The following is a 17714-nucleotide window of genomic DNA, read 5'->3' as shown; positions in this document are numbered from 1 at the left end:
ACGAAATTTCACATTTTTCTTGAGTCAAGACATTGCCCTGGTGCAATGGAGACGTAACAAGAAGTGGGTTCTACCCCCGGGTAATGTAAATGTGTTTCTTGCAGCATTTACCACGGCCTATGGCCGACCTGAACTGTACGCCCTCATGGAGCAGCTTCAGAGGAGGGTTCTTTACCACGACACACACTCTGTGGTCTATGTAAGCAAACAGGGTGACTGGAACCCCCCACTTAGCAACTATCTGGGTGGTTTAACGAGTGAACTCGAAGATGGTGACCATATCAAAGAATGGTCCTCCTGTGGTCCCAAAAGCTATGCTTTTAGGACTAAAGACAATCACGTGGTGTTGAAAGCCAAAGGCATGACTCAAAACTATGAAAATGCCCCGCGTGTCACGATCGTCATACAGAGCGGACCAAGGCGCAGCGTGAGTTGAATTCCACATATTTATTAAATGTGAAACAAACAAAACAAATAAAGAAACAACGAAACGTGAAGTAGTGAAGCGCACCCAGGCAACTAAACAAAATCAATATCCCACAAAACACAGGTGGGAAAAAGGCTACCTAAATATAATCCCCAATCAGAGGCAATGATAAACAGCTGCCTCTAATTGGGAACCATATTAGCACAACATAGAACTAGAACAGCTAGAAACCCCCCAGTCACACCCTGACCTGAAACACCATAGAGAATTCACAGGGCTCTCTATGGTCAGGGCGTGACAGTACCCCCCCCCCCCTTCCAAAGGTGCGGACTCCGACCACAAAACCTAAACTATATGGGGGAGGGTTAGGGTGGGCAACTAGCGTCGGTGGCGGCTCCGGTGCGGGACATAGCCCCCGCCCAGACCCCAGATCCGGCCATGGCCCCGGGCTGAATGCCATGCCTGGACTGGGCACCGGCGCAGAGGAGGGCTCCGGCCATGGAGCTGGACTGGACGCCGTTCCTGGACTGGGCACCGGCGCAGAGGAGGGCTCCGACCATGGAGCAGGACTGGACGCCGTTCCTGGACTGGGCACCGGCGCAGAGGAGGGCTCCGACCATGGAGCAGGACTGGATGCTGTTCCTGGACTGGGCACCGGCGCAGAAGAAGGCTCCGGCCATGGCACCGGCGCAGGAAGCTCCGGGCCGTGGACCATCACTGGAAGCTCCGGACCGTTGACCGTCACTGGAAGCTCAGGGCCGTTGACCGTCGCTGGAAGCTCAGGGCCGTTGACCGTCGCTGGAAGCTCAGGGCCGTTGGCCGTTGCTGGAGGCCCCGGGCCGTTGACCGTCGCTGGAGGCCCCGGGCCGTTGACCGTCGCTGGAGGCTCCGGGCCGTTGACCGTCGCTGGAGGCTCCGGGCCGTTGACCGTCGCTGGAGGCTCCGGGCCGATGACCGTCGCTGGAAGCTCCGGGCCGATGACCGTCGCTGGAAGCTCCGGGCCGATGACCGTCGCTGGAAGCTCCGGGCCGATGACCGTCGCTGGAAGCTCCGGGCCGATGACCGTCGCTGGAAGCTCCGTGCCGATGACCGTCGCTGGAAGCCCCGGACTGTGAACCGTCGCTGGAGGTTCCGGGCTGTAGAGGTGCACTGGAGGCCTAGTGCATGGAGCCGGCACAGGTTTCACCGGACTGCTGACACACACTTCAGGGCGAGTGCGGGGAGCAGGCACAGGTGGCACTGGACTGATGACACGCTGTTCAGGGCGAGTGTCGGAGTCAGAGTCTCAATCGCTGGTTGAAAGCTGTTTTCTGCCCCTCCCAAAAGGTAGATAATTGGCCCTCCTGGGACTCACCCACAAACAGGACCAAGCCTGGCCTGTTGAGGAGTGACGGACTCCATCCTAGCTTGAGGGGTGAACTCATCTTATCTACGAACATAGACAGGGCTCTAACTCCCTTAGCTCCACAATGAGATAGGGTGCAGGCCAGGCAGCAGGCTGTTAGCCAGCCTGCCAGCTTAGTGGAGTCTGCCACTAGCACAGTCAGTGTAGTCAGCTCAGCTATCCCCATTGAGACCGTGTCTGTGCCTCGACCTAGGTTGGGCAAAACTAAACATGGCGGTGTTCGCCTTACCAATCTCACTGGAATAAAGAGCTCCTCCATTCCTGCCATTATTGAAAGAGATATCTCACATCTCAAAATAGGGTTACTTAATGTTAAATCCCTCACTTCCAAGGCAGTTATAGTGTAACCAGGCCTCACCTCCTGGTTACACTAGTGACCATATCCCCCGCGCATCCCGCAAAGGCGGAGGTGTTGCTAACATCTACGATAGCAAATTTAAATATACAAAAACAACAAAAGAAATTTGTCTTTTGAGCTTCTAGTCATGACATCTATGCAGCCTACTCAATCACTTTTTATAGCTACTGTTTACATGCTTCCTGGGCCATATGCAGCGTTCCTCACTGAGTTCCCTGAATTCCTATCAGACTGTAGTCATGGCAGATAATATTCAAATTTTTGGTCCACAGACTCACTCCAAAAGGCTTTCGGAGCCATCATCGACTCAGTGGGTTTTGTCCAACATGTCTCTGGACCTACTCACTGCCACAGTCATACACTGGATCTAGTTTTGTCCCGTGGAATAAATGTTGTGGATCTTAATGTTTTTCCTCATAATCCTGGACTATCGGACCACCATTTTATTTAATTTGCAATCGTAACAAATAATCTGCTCAGACCCCAACCAAGGATCATCAAAAGCCGTGCTATTACAGGGGCTGAGTCACTGGCTTACTGGTGCTCTTCCATGCCATCTCTAGGAGGGGTGCGTCACTTGAGTGGGTTGATTCGCTGACATGGTCTTCCTGTCCAGGTTGGCGCTCCCCCTTGGGTTGTACCGTGGTGGAGATCTTTGTGGGCTATACCCGGCCTTGTCTCAGGATGGTAAGTTGGTGGTTGAAGATATCCCTCTAGTCATGTGGGGGCTGTGCTTTGGCAAAGTGGGTGGGGTTATATCCTGCCTGTTTGGTCCTGTCCGGGGGTATCGTCAGATGGGGCCACAGTGTCTCCCGACCCCTCCTGTCTCAGCCTCCAGTATTTGTGCTGCAATATTTTGTGTCGGGGGCTAGTGTCAGTCTGTTATATCCGGAGTATTTCTCCTGTCTTATCCGGTGTCCTGTGTGAATTTAAATATGCTCTCTCTAATTCTCTCTCTCTCTCACTTTATTTATTTCTTTCTCTTAGAGGACCTGAGCCCTGGGAACATGCCTCAGGACCACCTGGCCTGATGACTCCTTGTTGTCCCCAGTCCACCTGGTCATGCTGCTGCTCCAATTTCAACTGTTCTGCCTGGAGCTATGGAATCCTGACCTGTTCACCGGACGTGCTACCTGTCCCAGACATGCTGTTGTTTTCAACTCTCTAGAGACAGCAGGAGCGGTAGAGATACTCTCAAAGATCGGCTATGAAAAAGCCAACTGACACTTACTCTTGAGTTGCTGACTTGTTGCACCCTCGACAACTACTATGATTATTATTATTTTACCATGCTGGTCATTTATGAACATTTGAACATCTTGGCCATGTGCTGTTATAATCTCCACCCGGCACAGCCAGAAGAGGACTGGCCACCCCTCATAGCCTGGTTCCTCTCTAGGTTTCTTCCTAGGTTTTGGCCTTTCTAGGGAGTTTTTCCTAGCCACCGTGCTTCTACACCTGCATTGCTTGCTGTTTGGGGTTTTAGGCTGGGTTTCTGTACAGCACTTTGAGATATCAGCTGATGTAAGAATGGCTATATAAATAAATTTGATTTGATAAGCATCTAGAAAATTGCCTTGTAGCCCTTTACTATACTAACACTAGTAGGCCTAGACCTGGCCCTTTACTATACTACAAAGTTCTCCTTTGGCATTTACAATGAAGTTGGTACATCAAGCACGATTTCATGGTTTGTTCTTGTTGTCCTGTTCTGATGCTGAATAGAGAGATACAGGAGGTACTGTAATACATATATATGGATGTGATTGGTGGAATTACATTGTAACTACGATCCATCAAAGAGCCTGGACGATAACATCACCATGCCTTGTAGCCATCAATGTTACACACTGCCATTTCTAATCTTGACTGCTCTAATGTCTAGCTACATAGTATGATGCCCTCCGGCCTATTCCCTCGTCTTTCCTTACTTCTTTTCCTCTCCTCCTCCTCTCCTCATTTCCTATCCTCCTCTTCTCCCTCGTCTCTCCTTACTTCTTTTCCTCTCCTCCTCTCATTTCCTATCCTCCTCTTCTCCCTCGCATCTCCTTTCCCCTCGTCTGTTCTCCTTTCCTCTCCCCCTCTACTCTCATCATCCTCTGCTCTTCTTTCCTCTCATTTCCTCTCTCCCTCTCCTTTCCTATCTCGCTCTCTCCCCTCCTTTTTCTCCCCCTCTGCTCTCCTTTCCACTCTCCCACTCTCCTTTCCTCTCCCCCTCTGCTCTCCCCTCCTCCTCTCCCCCTCCTCCTCTCCCCCTCTGCTCTCCCCCTCTTCTGTTCTCCTTTCCTCTCCCCCTCTGCTCTTCTTTCCTCTCTCCCTCTCCTTTCCTCTCTCCCTCTCCTTTCCTCTCTCCCTCTCTCCCCTAATTTTTTCTCCCCCTCTGCTCTCCTTTCCACTCTCCCACTCCTTTCCTCCCCCCCTCTGCTCTGCCCTTCTCTCCTTCCCCCTCCCCCTCTGCTATTCTCCTTTCCTCTCCCCCTCTGCACTTCTCTTCTTTCCTCTTCCCCTCTGCTCTCCTCTCCCTGCTTTGTTTGTTTGCCTATTATGGGGGAAATCCTTAACTGAATTGCGTCAGAGCTACGTCAATGGCCTCTCAGTGCATTGATGCTGAGGATAGAGACGCCCATATTCATCTATGGGAGAAGAACGTAAGATCGGTTGCCATATGGTCCTGTCAAACAAACTGTCCCGACCCCGGTGTCTGATCATCCCCGGGCAGTAGGCGCCGGTGACCCAGATCTGTCTCGTGCCAGACCGTGAAGGCAGAATCTCCGGTGGGTTATCAGCGGGGGGGGAATTCGGCTTGGAGAGGCAGTCTATCTCGGACTACGATGCCGTTCTCCCAGCCGCACGAACCCTGGGACAAAATGGAGGTGACCAGCGTTAGTAGTGAGGTTAGTTCACTATTATAGCTTCTGCATGGGATGTATGGGTGTTTATGTCCCAGCAATGTATGAAATTGCGACTGAAACTATATAATGGTGAGACAACATGCATGCTAAAGGAGCAGCTAACTAGGCTAATGCTAGTGGTGTTGCTAAACTAGCTGGCTAGCTATCTGCTTATTTATGCGAACTGTGTTTATTTTGAGGCAGCAACTGTAGTTTTCCTTGATGAAATGTATCGGGTTCATATTGGGTTGTTTACACCTTTTGTTTACCAAGCTGTTGAAACGGTTCAAACGTTTTGTTTCCATCAGTTCCTTCGGTCCTCGAGTGGATGTTAGCTAGCTGATTTTTTTTGTTAATTTATTTAGCAGGCTAACTAGTAACGCTACAAATATCCGACAGCTGGCGTCATGTCACTACGTTAGCTATAAAGTCAGTCTAACTAAATCGTTTTTTTTTTTTTTTTGCTAGGTAAACTATCCGCGTGTTTTGTCGTGCTGGGGACTGTTGACCAGACATTAAACTGTAATGCGCTAGTGTTTACATTGTAGCAACAGCTAGCTGCTAGCGGCTAGTTAGCATTGTAGCTGTTAGCGGCTAGCGGCTAGTTAGCATTGTAGCTGTTAGCGGCTAGTTAGCATTGTAGCTGTTAGCAGTCACTGGTCCCACGGCAACAGTCAGACAGAGCTGGATAGCTAGCTAGCTGGTTGGCGGTCATCATGGATAGAAGGGATCCAGATTATGTCAAATTATTATGAGAATTAGGTAAGAGGTAGAGTTAGCTAAAATGCAACAAAAATGTTTTACTTTTTCTTTACTTTACTTGTACCCATCTACCTACCTACCTACCTACCTACCTACCTACCTACCTACCTACCTCATCCCCATACTGTATTTATTTATTTATCTTGCTCCTTTGCACCCCAGTATCTCTACTTGCACATTCATCTTCTGCACATCTACCATTCCAGTGTTTAATTGCTATATTGTAATTACTTTGCCACCATGGCCTATTTATTGCCTTAACTTACCTCATTTGCACTCACTGTATATATACTTTTTGTTTTCTTTTGTTCTACTTTATTATTGACTGTATGTTTGTTTATTCCATGTGTAACTCTGTGTTGTTGTATGTGTTGAATTGCTATGCTTTATCTTGGCCAGGTCGCAGTTGCAAATGAGAACTTGTTCTCAACTAGCCTACCTGGTTAAATAAAGGACTTGTTCTCAACTAGCCTACCTGGTTAAATAAAGGTGAAAAGTAATAATAATAATACACCAAAAAAATAAATAATATATATAAAAATAAATATATATGCTGATATGAAATATACATGATATGCTTCCAGTACCATACCACATGTGATGCATGTTAATGTTCACATCAAGCGTCGGGGATCTTAACCAAACTCCCCCTACAGAAGACTCTTAGGTGTAATGTAATAGAACAAAGTCTTGATCAAGGGTTTAGCTACACAGTAACTCTGCAAAAGATTAGGACTGGTCATGTCTGAAAAGCTGTGTTGTGTTTTGATGTGCCGACCAGGCAGCAGGAATCCAGCTCTAGTTGTTTTTCTGGGAATATCTTTTCTGTCTGTATGGATCTACATATTGTTTTAGTCTCCGCCAGCCTGTCTCTGTCTGCCTGCCTACCTGCCTGTTTGTATTGATCTACAGATTGCCTGCCTGGTTTGTGTGTGGTGTATGTTGAGCGCCAGTCTCTATTGGTTTCAGGGGGTCAGGCTGGGTGAAAGGGTTAGGGTTGTCAGGCTGGGTGAAAGGGTTAGGGTTGTCAGGCTGGGTGAAAGGGTTAGGGTTGTCAGGCTGGGTGAAAGGGTTAGGGTTGTCAGGCTGGGTGAAAGGGTTAGGGTTGTCAGGCTGAGTGAAAGGGTTAGGGTTGTCAGGCTGAGTGAAAGGGTTAGGGTTGTCAGGCTGAGTGAAAGGGTTAGGGTTGTCAGGCTGGGTGAAAGGGTTAGGGTTGTCAGGCTGAGTGAAAGGGTTAGGGTTGTCAGGCTGGGTGAAAGGGTTAGGGTTGTCAGGCTGGGTGAAAGGGTTAGGGTTGTCAGGCTGAGTGAAAGGGTTAGGGTTGTCAGGCTGAGTGAAAGGGTTAGGGTTGTCAGGCTGGGTGAAAGGGTTAGGGTTGTCAGGCTGGGTGAAAGGGTTAGGGTTGTCAGGCTGAGTGAAAGGGTTAGGGTTGTCAGGCTGGGTGAAAGGGTTAGGGTTGTCAGGCTGAGTGAAAGGGTTAGGGTTGTCAGGCTGGGTGAAAGGGTTAGGGTTGTCAGGCTGGGTGAAAGGGTTAGGGTTGTCAGGCTGAGTGAAAGGGTTAGGGTTGTCAGGCTGAGTGAAAGGGTTAGGGTTGTCAGGCTGGGTGAAAGGGTTAGGGTTGTCAGGCTGGGTGAAAGGGTTAGGGTTGTCAGGCTGAGTGAAAGGGTTAGGGTTGTCAGGCTGGGTGAAAGGGTTAGGGTTGTCAGGCTGGGTGAAAGGGTTAGGGTTGTCAGGCTGAGTGAAAGGGTTAGGGTTGTCAGGCTGGGTGAAAGGGTTAGGGTTGTCAGGCTGGGTGAAAGGGTTAGGGTTGTCCGAGTCGGCCACATGACATTATTCCAACCCTGGTTAGCAACTATTGGCTTAAAAAGACAAATGCAACACAATATCTGCCAATGAATTTGCAGCAATATCACCCCTGTCTGTCAGTCTGTATCGGTCTGTAAGTAGTCGGTAGCGATGCTAATGATAACCGTTGTCTTGTGGGTAGACAGTTCACCATAAACCTTCTCAACGAGGTGTAAAATGCTAAATATGCTTACTTAAGCGAACTAGGACTATATCATGATTATTTGGTTCAAGGACGGAGATGAGAGAAAGAGAAGTGAGTAGATCATAGTAGAGGCTGGTGTATCTGGAAGAGGCTGGTGTATCTGGAAGAGGATAGTAGAGGCTGGTGTATCTGGTAGAGGATAGTAGAGGCTGGTGTATCTGGTAGAGGATAGTAGAGGCTGGTGTATCTGGTAGAGGATAGTAGAGGCTGGTGTATCTGGTAGAGGATAGTAGAGGCTGGTGTATCTGGAAGAGGATAGTAGAGGATAGTAGAGGCTGGTGTATCTGGTAGAGGATAGTAGAGTCTGGTGTATCTGGTAGAGGCTGGTGTATCTGGTAGAGGATAGTAGAGGCTGGTGTATCTGGTAGAGGATAGTAGAGGCTGGTGTATCTGGTAGAGGATAGTAGAGGCTGGTGTATCTGGTAGAGGATAGTAGAGGCTGGTGTATCTGGTAGAGGATAGTAGAGGCTGGTGTATCTGGAAGAGGATAGTAGAGGCTGGTGTATCTGGTAGAGGATAGTAGAGGCTGGTGTATCTGGAAGAGAATAGTGGAGGCTGGTGTATCTGGAAGAGAATAGTGGAGGCTGGTGTATCTGGTAGAGGATAGTAGAGGCTGGTGTATCTGGTAGAGGATAGTAGAGGCTGGTGTATCTGGTAGAGGATAGTAGAGGCTGGTGTATCTGGTAGAGGATAGTAGAGGCTGGTGTATCTGGAAGAGGATAGTAGAGGATAGTAGAGGCTGGTGTATCTGGTAGAGGATAGTAGAGGCTGGTGTATCTGGTAGAGGATAGTAGAGGCTGGTGTATCTGGAAGAGAATAGTGGAGGCTGGTGTATCTGGTAGAGGATAGTAGAGGCTGGTGTATCTGGAAGAGGATAGTAGAGGATAGTAGAGGCTGGTGTATCTGGTAGAGGATAGTAGAGGCTGGTGTATCTGGTAGAGGATAGTAGAGGCTGGTGTATCTGGTAGAGGATAGTAGAGGCTGGTGTATCTGGAAGAGAATAGTGGAGGCTGGTGTATCTGGAAGAGAATAGTGGAGGCTGGTGTATCTGGTAGAGGATAGTAGAGGCTGGTGTATCTGGTAGAGGATAGTAGAGGCTGGTGTATCTGGTAGAGGATAGTAGAGGCTGGTGTATCTGGTAGAGGATAGTAGAGGCTGGTGTATCTGGAAGAGGATAGTAGAGGATAGTAGAGGCTGGTGTACCTGGTAGAGGATAGTAGAGGCTGGTGTACCTGGTAGAGGCTGGTGTATCTGGAAGGGGATAGTAGAGGCTGGTGTACCTGGTAGAGGACAGTAGAGGCTAGTGTATCTGGTAGGGGATAGTAGAGGCTGGTGTATCTGGTAGAGCTTGGTGTATGTGGTAGAGGATAGTGGAGGCTGGTGTACCTGGTAGGGGATAGTAGAGGCTGGTGTACCTGGTAGAGGACAGTAGAGGCTAGTGTATCTGGTAGAGGATAGTGGAGGCTGGTGTACCTGGTAGAGGATCGTGGAGGCTGGTGTATGTGGTAGAGGATAGTGGAGGCTGGTGTACCTGGTAGGGGATAGTAGAGGCTGGTGTACCTGGTAGAGGACAGTAGAGGCTAGTGTATCTGGTAGAGGATAGTGGAGGCTGGTGTACCTGGTAGAGGATCGTGGAGGCTGGTGTACCTGGTAGAGGATCGTGGAGGCTGGTGTATCTGGTAGAGGATCGTGGAGGCTGGTGTATCTGGTAGAGGCTGGTGTATCTGGTAGAGGCTGGTGTATCTGGTAGAGGATAGTGGAGGCTGGTGTACCTGGTAGAGGCTGGTGTACCTGGTAGAGGATAGTGGAGATTGGTGTATCTGGTAGAGGCTGGTGTACCTGGTGGAGGCTGGTGTACCTGGTATAGGATAGTAGAGGCTGGTGTATCTGGTAGAGGCTGGTGTATCTGGTAGAGGCTGGTGTATCTGGTAGAGGCTGGTGTATCTGGTAGAGGCTGGTGTATCTGGTAGAGGCTGGTGTATCTGGTAGAGGCTGGTGTACCTGGTGGAGGCTGGTGTACCTGGTAGAGGATGGTGTACCTGGTGGAGGCTGGTGTACCTGGTATAGGATAGTAGAGGCTGGTGTACCTGGTATAGGATAGTAGAGGATGGTGTACCTGGTGGAGGCTGGTGTACCTGGTAGAGGATGGTGTACCTGGTGGAGGCTGGTGTACCTGGTATAGGATAGTAGAGGCTGGTGTACCTGGTAGAGGACGGTGTTTTTAAAGGATAGTAGTGTTTTGTGTTTCCGGTTGAGTTGTATTTATCGAGATTATGTGGGCTTTTTAAATACAAAAATAAAATACATAATTTGAAGTACAAACATCATTGTGGCAATACATATCTTGCAGTAGGACTATAAATAAGACTAATCTCCAGAGTACACTGGATAAATGTTGAGGTTTACTGTTCTCTTCTGAATTAGTCCTGATGATATAGACCTAGATCTTAACAATACCCAAAACAACTAGCAATAAATTCAATTTATACATTTTCAGCCATTTAAATTGTGAAGTCATATCTTTTTACACAATACCACAACTTAGTTTTCTAATTTGGGAGGTGAAGTTGATTAAGTTTTCAATAATTTACTGTGTATTTCAGATGGAATCGAGGCATTACAATGTACCAGAGGACACCAACATAGAGCTCCTTCTGCTAAAGCATGTACTTACAGAAAACACTGCTCGTCCTTCCAGATGTATAGCTGTGTAGACTGAGACAGTGTTCATTCTTTACAGTATAAAACCTTGGAGAAGGGGAGGGTGCAAAGCTGACGTACGGAATTGTTTTAAGATAGTCATACTATGGATCATTTAGTTGTTTGATTTAGAATTTTAGGACCCTTTTAGGTATCAAAAGAAATCTAAAAAAATGTCTACTAAACCCCATAGAAACGCATTGAATAACACATTCAGAAATGGCAAAAAGGACAGTCAGAAAATAAACAAGTCTCAAGGTTTTGAAGTATCAATATTTTTTACACATTTAACCCCAAAGGTTGACTTTTTTTAATGGAATATCTACATAGACGTACAGATCCCCATTATCAGCAACCATCACTCCTGTGTTCCAATGGCACGTTGTGTTAGCTAATCCAAGTTTATCATTTTAAAAGGCTAATTGATCATTAGAAAACCCTTTTGCAATTGTTAGCACAGCTGAAAACTGTTGTTCTGATTAAAGAAGCAATACAACTGACCTTCTTTAGACTAGTTGAGTATCTGGAGCATCAGCATTTGTGGGTTCGATTACAGGCGCAAAATGGCCAGAAACAAAGAACTTTCTTCTGAAACTCGTCAGTCTATTCTTGCTCTGAGAAATGAAGGCTATTCCATGCGAGAAATTTTCAAGAAACTGAAGAACTTGTACAACGCTGTGTACTACTCCCTTCACAGAACAGCGCAAACTGGCTCTAACCGGATTTGAAAGAGGCGTGCGAGGCCCCGGTGCACAACTGAGCAAGAGGACAAGTACATTAGTGTCTAGTTTGAGAAACAGACGCCTCACAAGTCCTCAACTGGCAGCTTCATTGAATAGTTCCCGCAAAACACCAGTCTCAACGTCAACAGTGAAGAGGCGATTCCGGGATGCTGGCCTTCTAGGCAGAGTTCCTCTGTCCAGTGTCTGTGTTCCTTTGCCCATCTTAATAAAAACATTTTATTGACCAGTCTGAGATATGGCTTTTTCTTTGCAACTCTGCCTAGAAGGCCAGCATTCCAGAGCCTATTCACTGTTGACGTTGAGACTGGTGATAAAACTGGCTCTCATGAGGACCACCACAGGAATGGAAGACCCAGAGTTACCTCTGCTGTAGAGGATAAGTTCAGTTACCAACCTCAGAAATTGCAGCCCAAATAAACGCTTCACAGAGTTCAAGTAACAGACACATCTCAACATCAACTATTCAGAGGAGACTGTGAGTCAGGCCTTCATGGTCGATTGCTGCAAAGAAACCACATCTAAAGGACACCAATAAGAAGAAGAGACTTGCTTGGGCCAAGAAACACGCGCAATGGATTTTAGACCGGTGGAAATTTGTCCTTTGGTCTGGAGTCCAAATTTGAGATTTTTGGTTCCAACCGCCGTGTCTTTGTGAGATGCGGTGTGGGTAAACAGATGATCTCTGCATGTGAGGTTCCAACTGTAAAGCATGGAGGAGGAGGTGTGATGGTGTGATGGGCGTGCTTTGCTGGTGACACTGTCAAGTGATTTATTTAGAATTCAAGCACACTTAACCAGCATGGCTACCACAGCATTTTGCAGCGATACGCCATCCCATCTGGTTTGGGCTTAGTATTTGTTTTTCAACAGGGCAATGACCCAGCACACCTCCAGGTTGTGTAAGGGCTATTTGACCAAGAAGCAGAGTGATGACGTGCTGCATCAGATGACCTGGCCTTCAATCCCCCGACCTCAACCAAATTTAGATGGTTTGGGATGAGTCGGACCGCAGAGTGAAGGGAAAGCAGCCAATAAGTGCTCACCATATGTGGGTACTCCTTCAAGACTGTTGGAAAAGCATTCCAGGTGAAGCTGGTTGAGAGAATGCCAAGAGTGTGCATAGCTGTCATCAAGGCAAAGAGTGGCAATTTGAAGAAACTCAAATCTAAAATATATTTTGATTTGTTTAACACTTTATTGGTTACTACATGATTCCATATGTGTTATTTCATAGTAAACTACTATTCTACTATGTAAAAATAAAGAAACACCCTTGAATGAGTAGGTGTTCTAAAACTTTTGCCCGGTAGTGAATATTACAGTGCCCTTGGAAAGTATTCAGACCCTTTTAACTTTTTCCACATTTTGTTACGTTACAGCCTTATTCCAAAACTGATTAAATAGTTGTTTTTCTTCATCAATCTACACACAATACCCCATAATGACAAAGCAAAAACAGGTTCAGAAATTTGGGCAAATGTGTATATATAAAAATAAATCACATTAATATAAGTATTCAGACCCTTTACTCGGTACTCTGATGATGCACCTTTGGCAGCGTTTACAGCCTCAAGTCTTCTTGGGTATGACGCTACAAGCTTGTCACAGCTGTATTTGGGGAGTTTCTCTTCTCTGAAGATCCTCTCAAGCTCTGTCAGGTTGGATGAGGAGCGTCGCTGCACAGCTATTTTCAGGTCTCCAGAGATGTTTGATCGGGTTCAAGTCCGGGCTCTGGCTGGGCCACTCAATGACATTCAGAGACTTGTCCCGTAGCCACTCCTGCGTTGTCTTGGCTTTGTGCTTAAAAACCTCTACGGGCTAGGGGGCAGTATTGAGAATTTTGAAAAAATATGTGCCCATTTTTAACTGCCTCCTACACCAACTCAGAAGCTAGGATATGCATATTATTAACAGATGTGGATAGAAAACACTCTGAATTTTCTAAAACTGTTTGAATGGTGTCTGTAAGTATAACAAAACTCATATGGCAGGCAAAAACCTGAGAAAAATACAACCAGGAAATGAGAATTTTGTGGCTGTACTATTTTCGAGTCATTGCTAATAGATCACACAGTGACAAAGGATTCATTTTGCACTTCCTACGGCTTCCACTAGATGTCAAAGATCTTTATAAAGTTGTTTGAAGCGTCTATGATGAACAGGGACCGGATGAGAATGCAGGGAAGTTGACGTCCCTGGGAGGTCGTCACTTCATTATTGCACGCACCTGCGCGTGCATGTGAGGCGAGACATTTTTCAAAAATGTTTTTCAAGACACAGGAGAGGTCGGGTTGAAATATTACTGATGTTTCACGTTAAAAATGGCCCTAAAGATTGATGCTAAACAACGTTTGACATGTTTGAACGAACGTAAATAGATTTTTTTTTTACTTTTCGTCGTGACTCCCCCCCCCCCTAGATTTGAGGAGCCTACTGAACGCCTAACAACATGGAACAACTTGGAGTTATTTGGACATAAATTATGAACTTTGTCGAAAGAAACCACATTTGTTGTGGACCTGGGATTCCTGGAAGTGCCTTCTGATGAAGATAATCAAAGGTAAGGGATTATTTACAATAGTATTATTGATATTAGATGGTGCTAACCTGTATATCCTAGCCTATTGTTCTTAGCATAGCACCCCGTTTATTGCAAAGTGTGATTTCCCAGTAAAGTTATTTTGAAATCTGGCAATGCGGTAGCATTTACGAGATGTTAATCTATAATTCTTTGAATGACAATATTATAATTTACCAATGTTTTCGAATAGTAATTTTGTAAATTGTAACGCTGATTCACCGGAAGCATTTGAGGGAGAAAAAAATTCTGAATTTCACAGCCACTGTAAAATGCTGTTTTTGGATATAAATATGAACTTGATGGAACAAAAAATGCATTTATTGTATAACATAATGTCCTATGAGTGTCATCTGATGAAGATTGTCAAAGGTTAGTGCATAATTTTAGCTGGTTATCTGCTTTTGGTGACGCCTGTCTTTGAATTGACAACATTACACACAGCTATTTTCAATGTACTCTCCTAACATAACCTAACTTTATGCTTTCGCCGTAAAGCCTCTTTGAAATCAGACAATGTGGTTGGATTTAGGAGATGTTTATCTTTCAAATGGTGAAAAATAGTTGATTGTTTGAGAAATTGAAATTATTAGATTCTTGCAGTTTTGAATTTCCCGCCATGGTCTCTTGTCAATAAATCCCAATACCGGGATCAGGTCCTCAACAGGTTTTAAGGTCGTTGTCTTGTTGGAAGGTGAACCTTCACCCCAGTCTGAGGTCCTGTGCGCTCTGGAGCAGGTTTTCATCAATGGTCTCCCTGTGCTTTGCTCCGTTCATCTTTCCCTCGATCCTGACTAGTCTCCCAGTCCCTGCCGCTGAAAAACATCCCCACAGCATAATGCTGCCACCACCATGCTTCACTGTAGGGATGGTGCCAGCTTTCCTCCAGCCGTAACGCTTGGCATTCAGGCCAAAGAGTTCAATCTTGGTTTCATCAGATCAGAGAATCTTGTTTCTAATTGAGAGTCCTTTAGGTACCTTTTGTCAAACTCCAAGCCGGCTGTCGTGCCTTTTACTGAGGACTGGCTTCCGTCTGGCCAGTCTACCATAAAGGCCTGATTGGTGGAGTGCTGCGGAAATGGTTGTCCTTCTGGAAGGTTCTCCCATCTCCACAGAGGAACTCTGGAGTGCTGTCATAGTGACCATCGGTTTCTTGGTCACCTCCCTGACCAAGGCCCTTCTCCCCCGATGGCTCAGTTTGGCCGGGCGGCCAGCTCTAGGAAGAGTCTTGGTGGTTCCAAACTTCTTCCATTTAAGAATGATGGAGGCCACTGTGTTCTTGAGGACCTTCAATGCTGCAGACATTTTTTGGTACACTTCCCCAGATCTGTGCCTTGACACAATCCTGTCTCTGAGCTCTACAGACATTTCCTTCGACCTCATGGATTGGTTTTTGCTCTAACATGCACTGTCAACTGTGGGACCTTATATAGACAGGTGTGTGTGCCTTTCCAAAATCATGTCCAATAAATTAAATTTTCCACAGGTGGACTCCAATCAAGTTGTAGAAACATCAAGGATAATTAATCAATGGAAACAGGATGCACCTGAGCTTAATTTCGAGTCACATAGCAAAGGGACTGAATACTAACGTGCATTTTTAAAATATTTTGCCAGAAATGTTGAAAAACCTTTATTTAATCCATTTAGAATAAGGCTGACACATAACAAAATGTATCAAAAGTCAAGTGGTCTGAATACTTTCCGAATGCATTGTAGTTGGCAATGGAAGTACATTTTTCGGTTAGTATCATTTTCATTTACATTTATATATAATTTTGATTAACCACATGACAATGATTTTGAGGTATGAAGATGTTATCAATTAAATGAAGCTTTCACAAAAATGTACATATGAAAACCATAACTTGCAGGCACGCAGATCGGTGAAATAGTAAGATAAATTGGCGTTCCACATGAGAAAGGCTGCAGTCTCCTGGTGTTGCCTCTTACCGGCAACTTCAGGAGAGTAATGGCAGAATCTGCGAAAGCCAGCAGGAGGAGAGAATAGTTGGGTCAGGTTTTTTTCTTCTGGTTATCTAGATCTCTGGTGCCCTCTTGGGGCATTTGTCTCATTTCATCAAACCATAAGCTTTAAGCATCAGACAAGCTCAATGCTTATAATTGATTTTATTAAACACATAGGCTGTGTCTATATATGGAAAAATACGCATTTAAAAATGTACGATTGGTTGAATGAACAGGCGACTTTCGGTCGACTAAGATTTTATTTTGTCGGGAACAGCTCTAGTTTTCACTGACTTAACCAAATTGACCTGCTGGAACGCTCCCATTGTGTTGTGTGTCAGCTCTGTAGATGTTGATGTGTGATTTGTATTGTGTTGACCTGGTTGTTTACTGTGTGTGTGTGTGTGTGTGTGTGTGTGTGTGTTCCAGGTCAATGGTCACCAGATCCTGGATGAGCCCATGGACGAGGGAGAGTCTTATACTCATTGTGTGAGTAACATGGAGGGTGTGTGTGTCGCTGTGTGAGGAACATGGAGGGTGTGTGAGGAACATGGAGGGTGTGTGAGGAACATGGAGGGTGTGTGTCACTGTGTGAGGAACATGGAGGGTGTGTGTCACTGTGAGGAACATGGAGGGTGTGTGAGGAACATGGAGGGTGTGTGTCACTGTGTGAGGAACATGGAGGGTGTGTGAGGAACATGGAGGGTGTGTGTCGCTGTGTGAGGAATGTGGAGGGTGTGTGTCACTGTGTGAGGAACATGGAGGGTGTGTGAGGAACATGGAGGGTGTGTGAGGAACATGGAGGGTGTGTGTCACTGTGAGGAACATGGAGGGTGTGTGTGTCGCTGTGTGAGGAACATGGAGGGTGTGTGAGGAACGTGGAGGGTGTGTGTCACTGTGTGAGGAATGTGGAGGGTGTGTGAGGTACATGGAGGGTGTGTGCAGTAGTAGTAGAAATAATAATAGTAATTTGTATAGAGCTTTTCAGGATAGTGTACCTGGTGGAGGGTAGTGTACCTGGTGGAGGGTAGTGTACCTGGTGGAGGGTAGTGTACCTGGTGGAGGGTGGTGTACCTGGTGGAGGGTGGTGTACCTGGTGGAGGGTAGCGACCCTGGTGGAGGGTAGCGACCCTGGTGGAGGGTGGTGGAGGGTAGTGTACCTGGTGGAGGGTGGTGTACCCGGTGGAGGGTAGTGTACCTGGTGGAGGGTAGTGTACCTGGTGGAGGGTAGTGTACCTGGTGGAGGGTAGTGTACCTGGTGGAGGGTGGTGTACCTGGTGGAGGGTAGCGACCCTGGTGGAGGGTAGCGACCCTGGTGGAGGGTAGCGACCCTGGTGGAGGGTGGTGGAGGGTAGTGTACCTGGTGGAGGGTGGTGTACCCGGTGGAGGGTGGTGTACCCGGTGGAGGGTGGCGTACCCGGTGGAGGGTGGCGTACCCGGTGGAGGGTGGCGTACCCGGTGGAGGGTGGCGTACCTGTTAAACGCAACAACAAAAAAAGATAAAATAAAACCTTCCATAATAACAGAATACATTTATAATCAGTAGAGAGGCTTGGTGCTAAAAGCACTTTCCAGATTAGGACTTGAAGAAAAACAGTCTGGAGAAATGGGTTTTATGTCCCGTTTTAAAAGTTCCGATTTAATGGGGTGTCTCTCAGATGGTCAGGGAGAGCATTCTATAGGCGAGGGCCAAGAGAGGTCCCTCACTCTATTCTAGACTGTAAAGACTCTCAGGAGGATTTTCTAGTCTATCCTCTAGTTGATCCGAGGCCACTGGAGTTCAGTAAGGACTGGGGTGATGTGGGCTGACTTCTTGGTCCCGGTCAGGACTC

General features: G+C 46.7%; 1 protein-coding gene across 1 annotated transcript in view; it reads left to right on the top strand.

The window, feature by feature from the left end:
- The first annotated feature begins 4707 nt into the window (after nucleotides 1-4707).
- Nucleotides 4708-17714, top strand: part of rps6kal (ribosomal protein S6 kinase a, like) — a 67055-nt gene continuing 54048 nt past the window's right edge. Inside the window, exons 1-2 of the mRNA XM_029719840.1 lie at nucleotides 4708-5084; nucleotides 16312-16371. Of these exons, the coding sequence (XP_029575700.1) occupies nucleotides 5022-5084; nucleotides 16312-16371 (123 nt within the window). The 5' untranslated portion in view covers nucleotides 4708-5021. The remainder of the gene's footprint in view (nucleotides 5085-16311; nucleotides 16372-17714) is intronic.

This window comes from Salmo trutta, chromosome 3 (assembly GCF_901001165.1).
Source record: "Salmo trutta chromosome 3, fSalTru1.1, whole genome shotgun sequence".
In the NCBI taxonomy this organism is placed as follows: Eukaryota; Metazoa; Chordata; class Actinopteri; order Salmoniformes; family Salmonidae; genus Salmo; species Salmo trutta.
The sequence above is the reverse complement of the archived record's forward strand: the minus strand, read 5'-3'. Positions and strand labels throughout refer to the sequence as shown.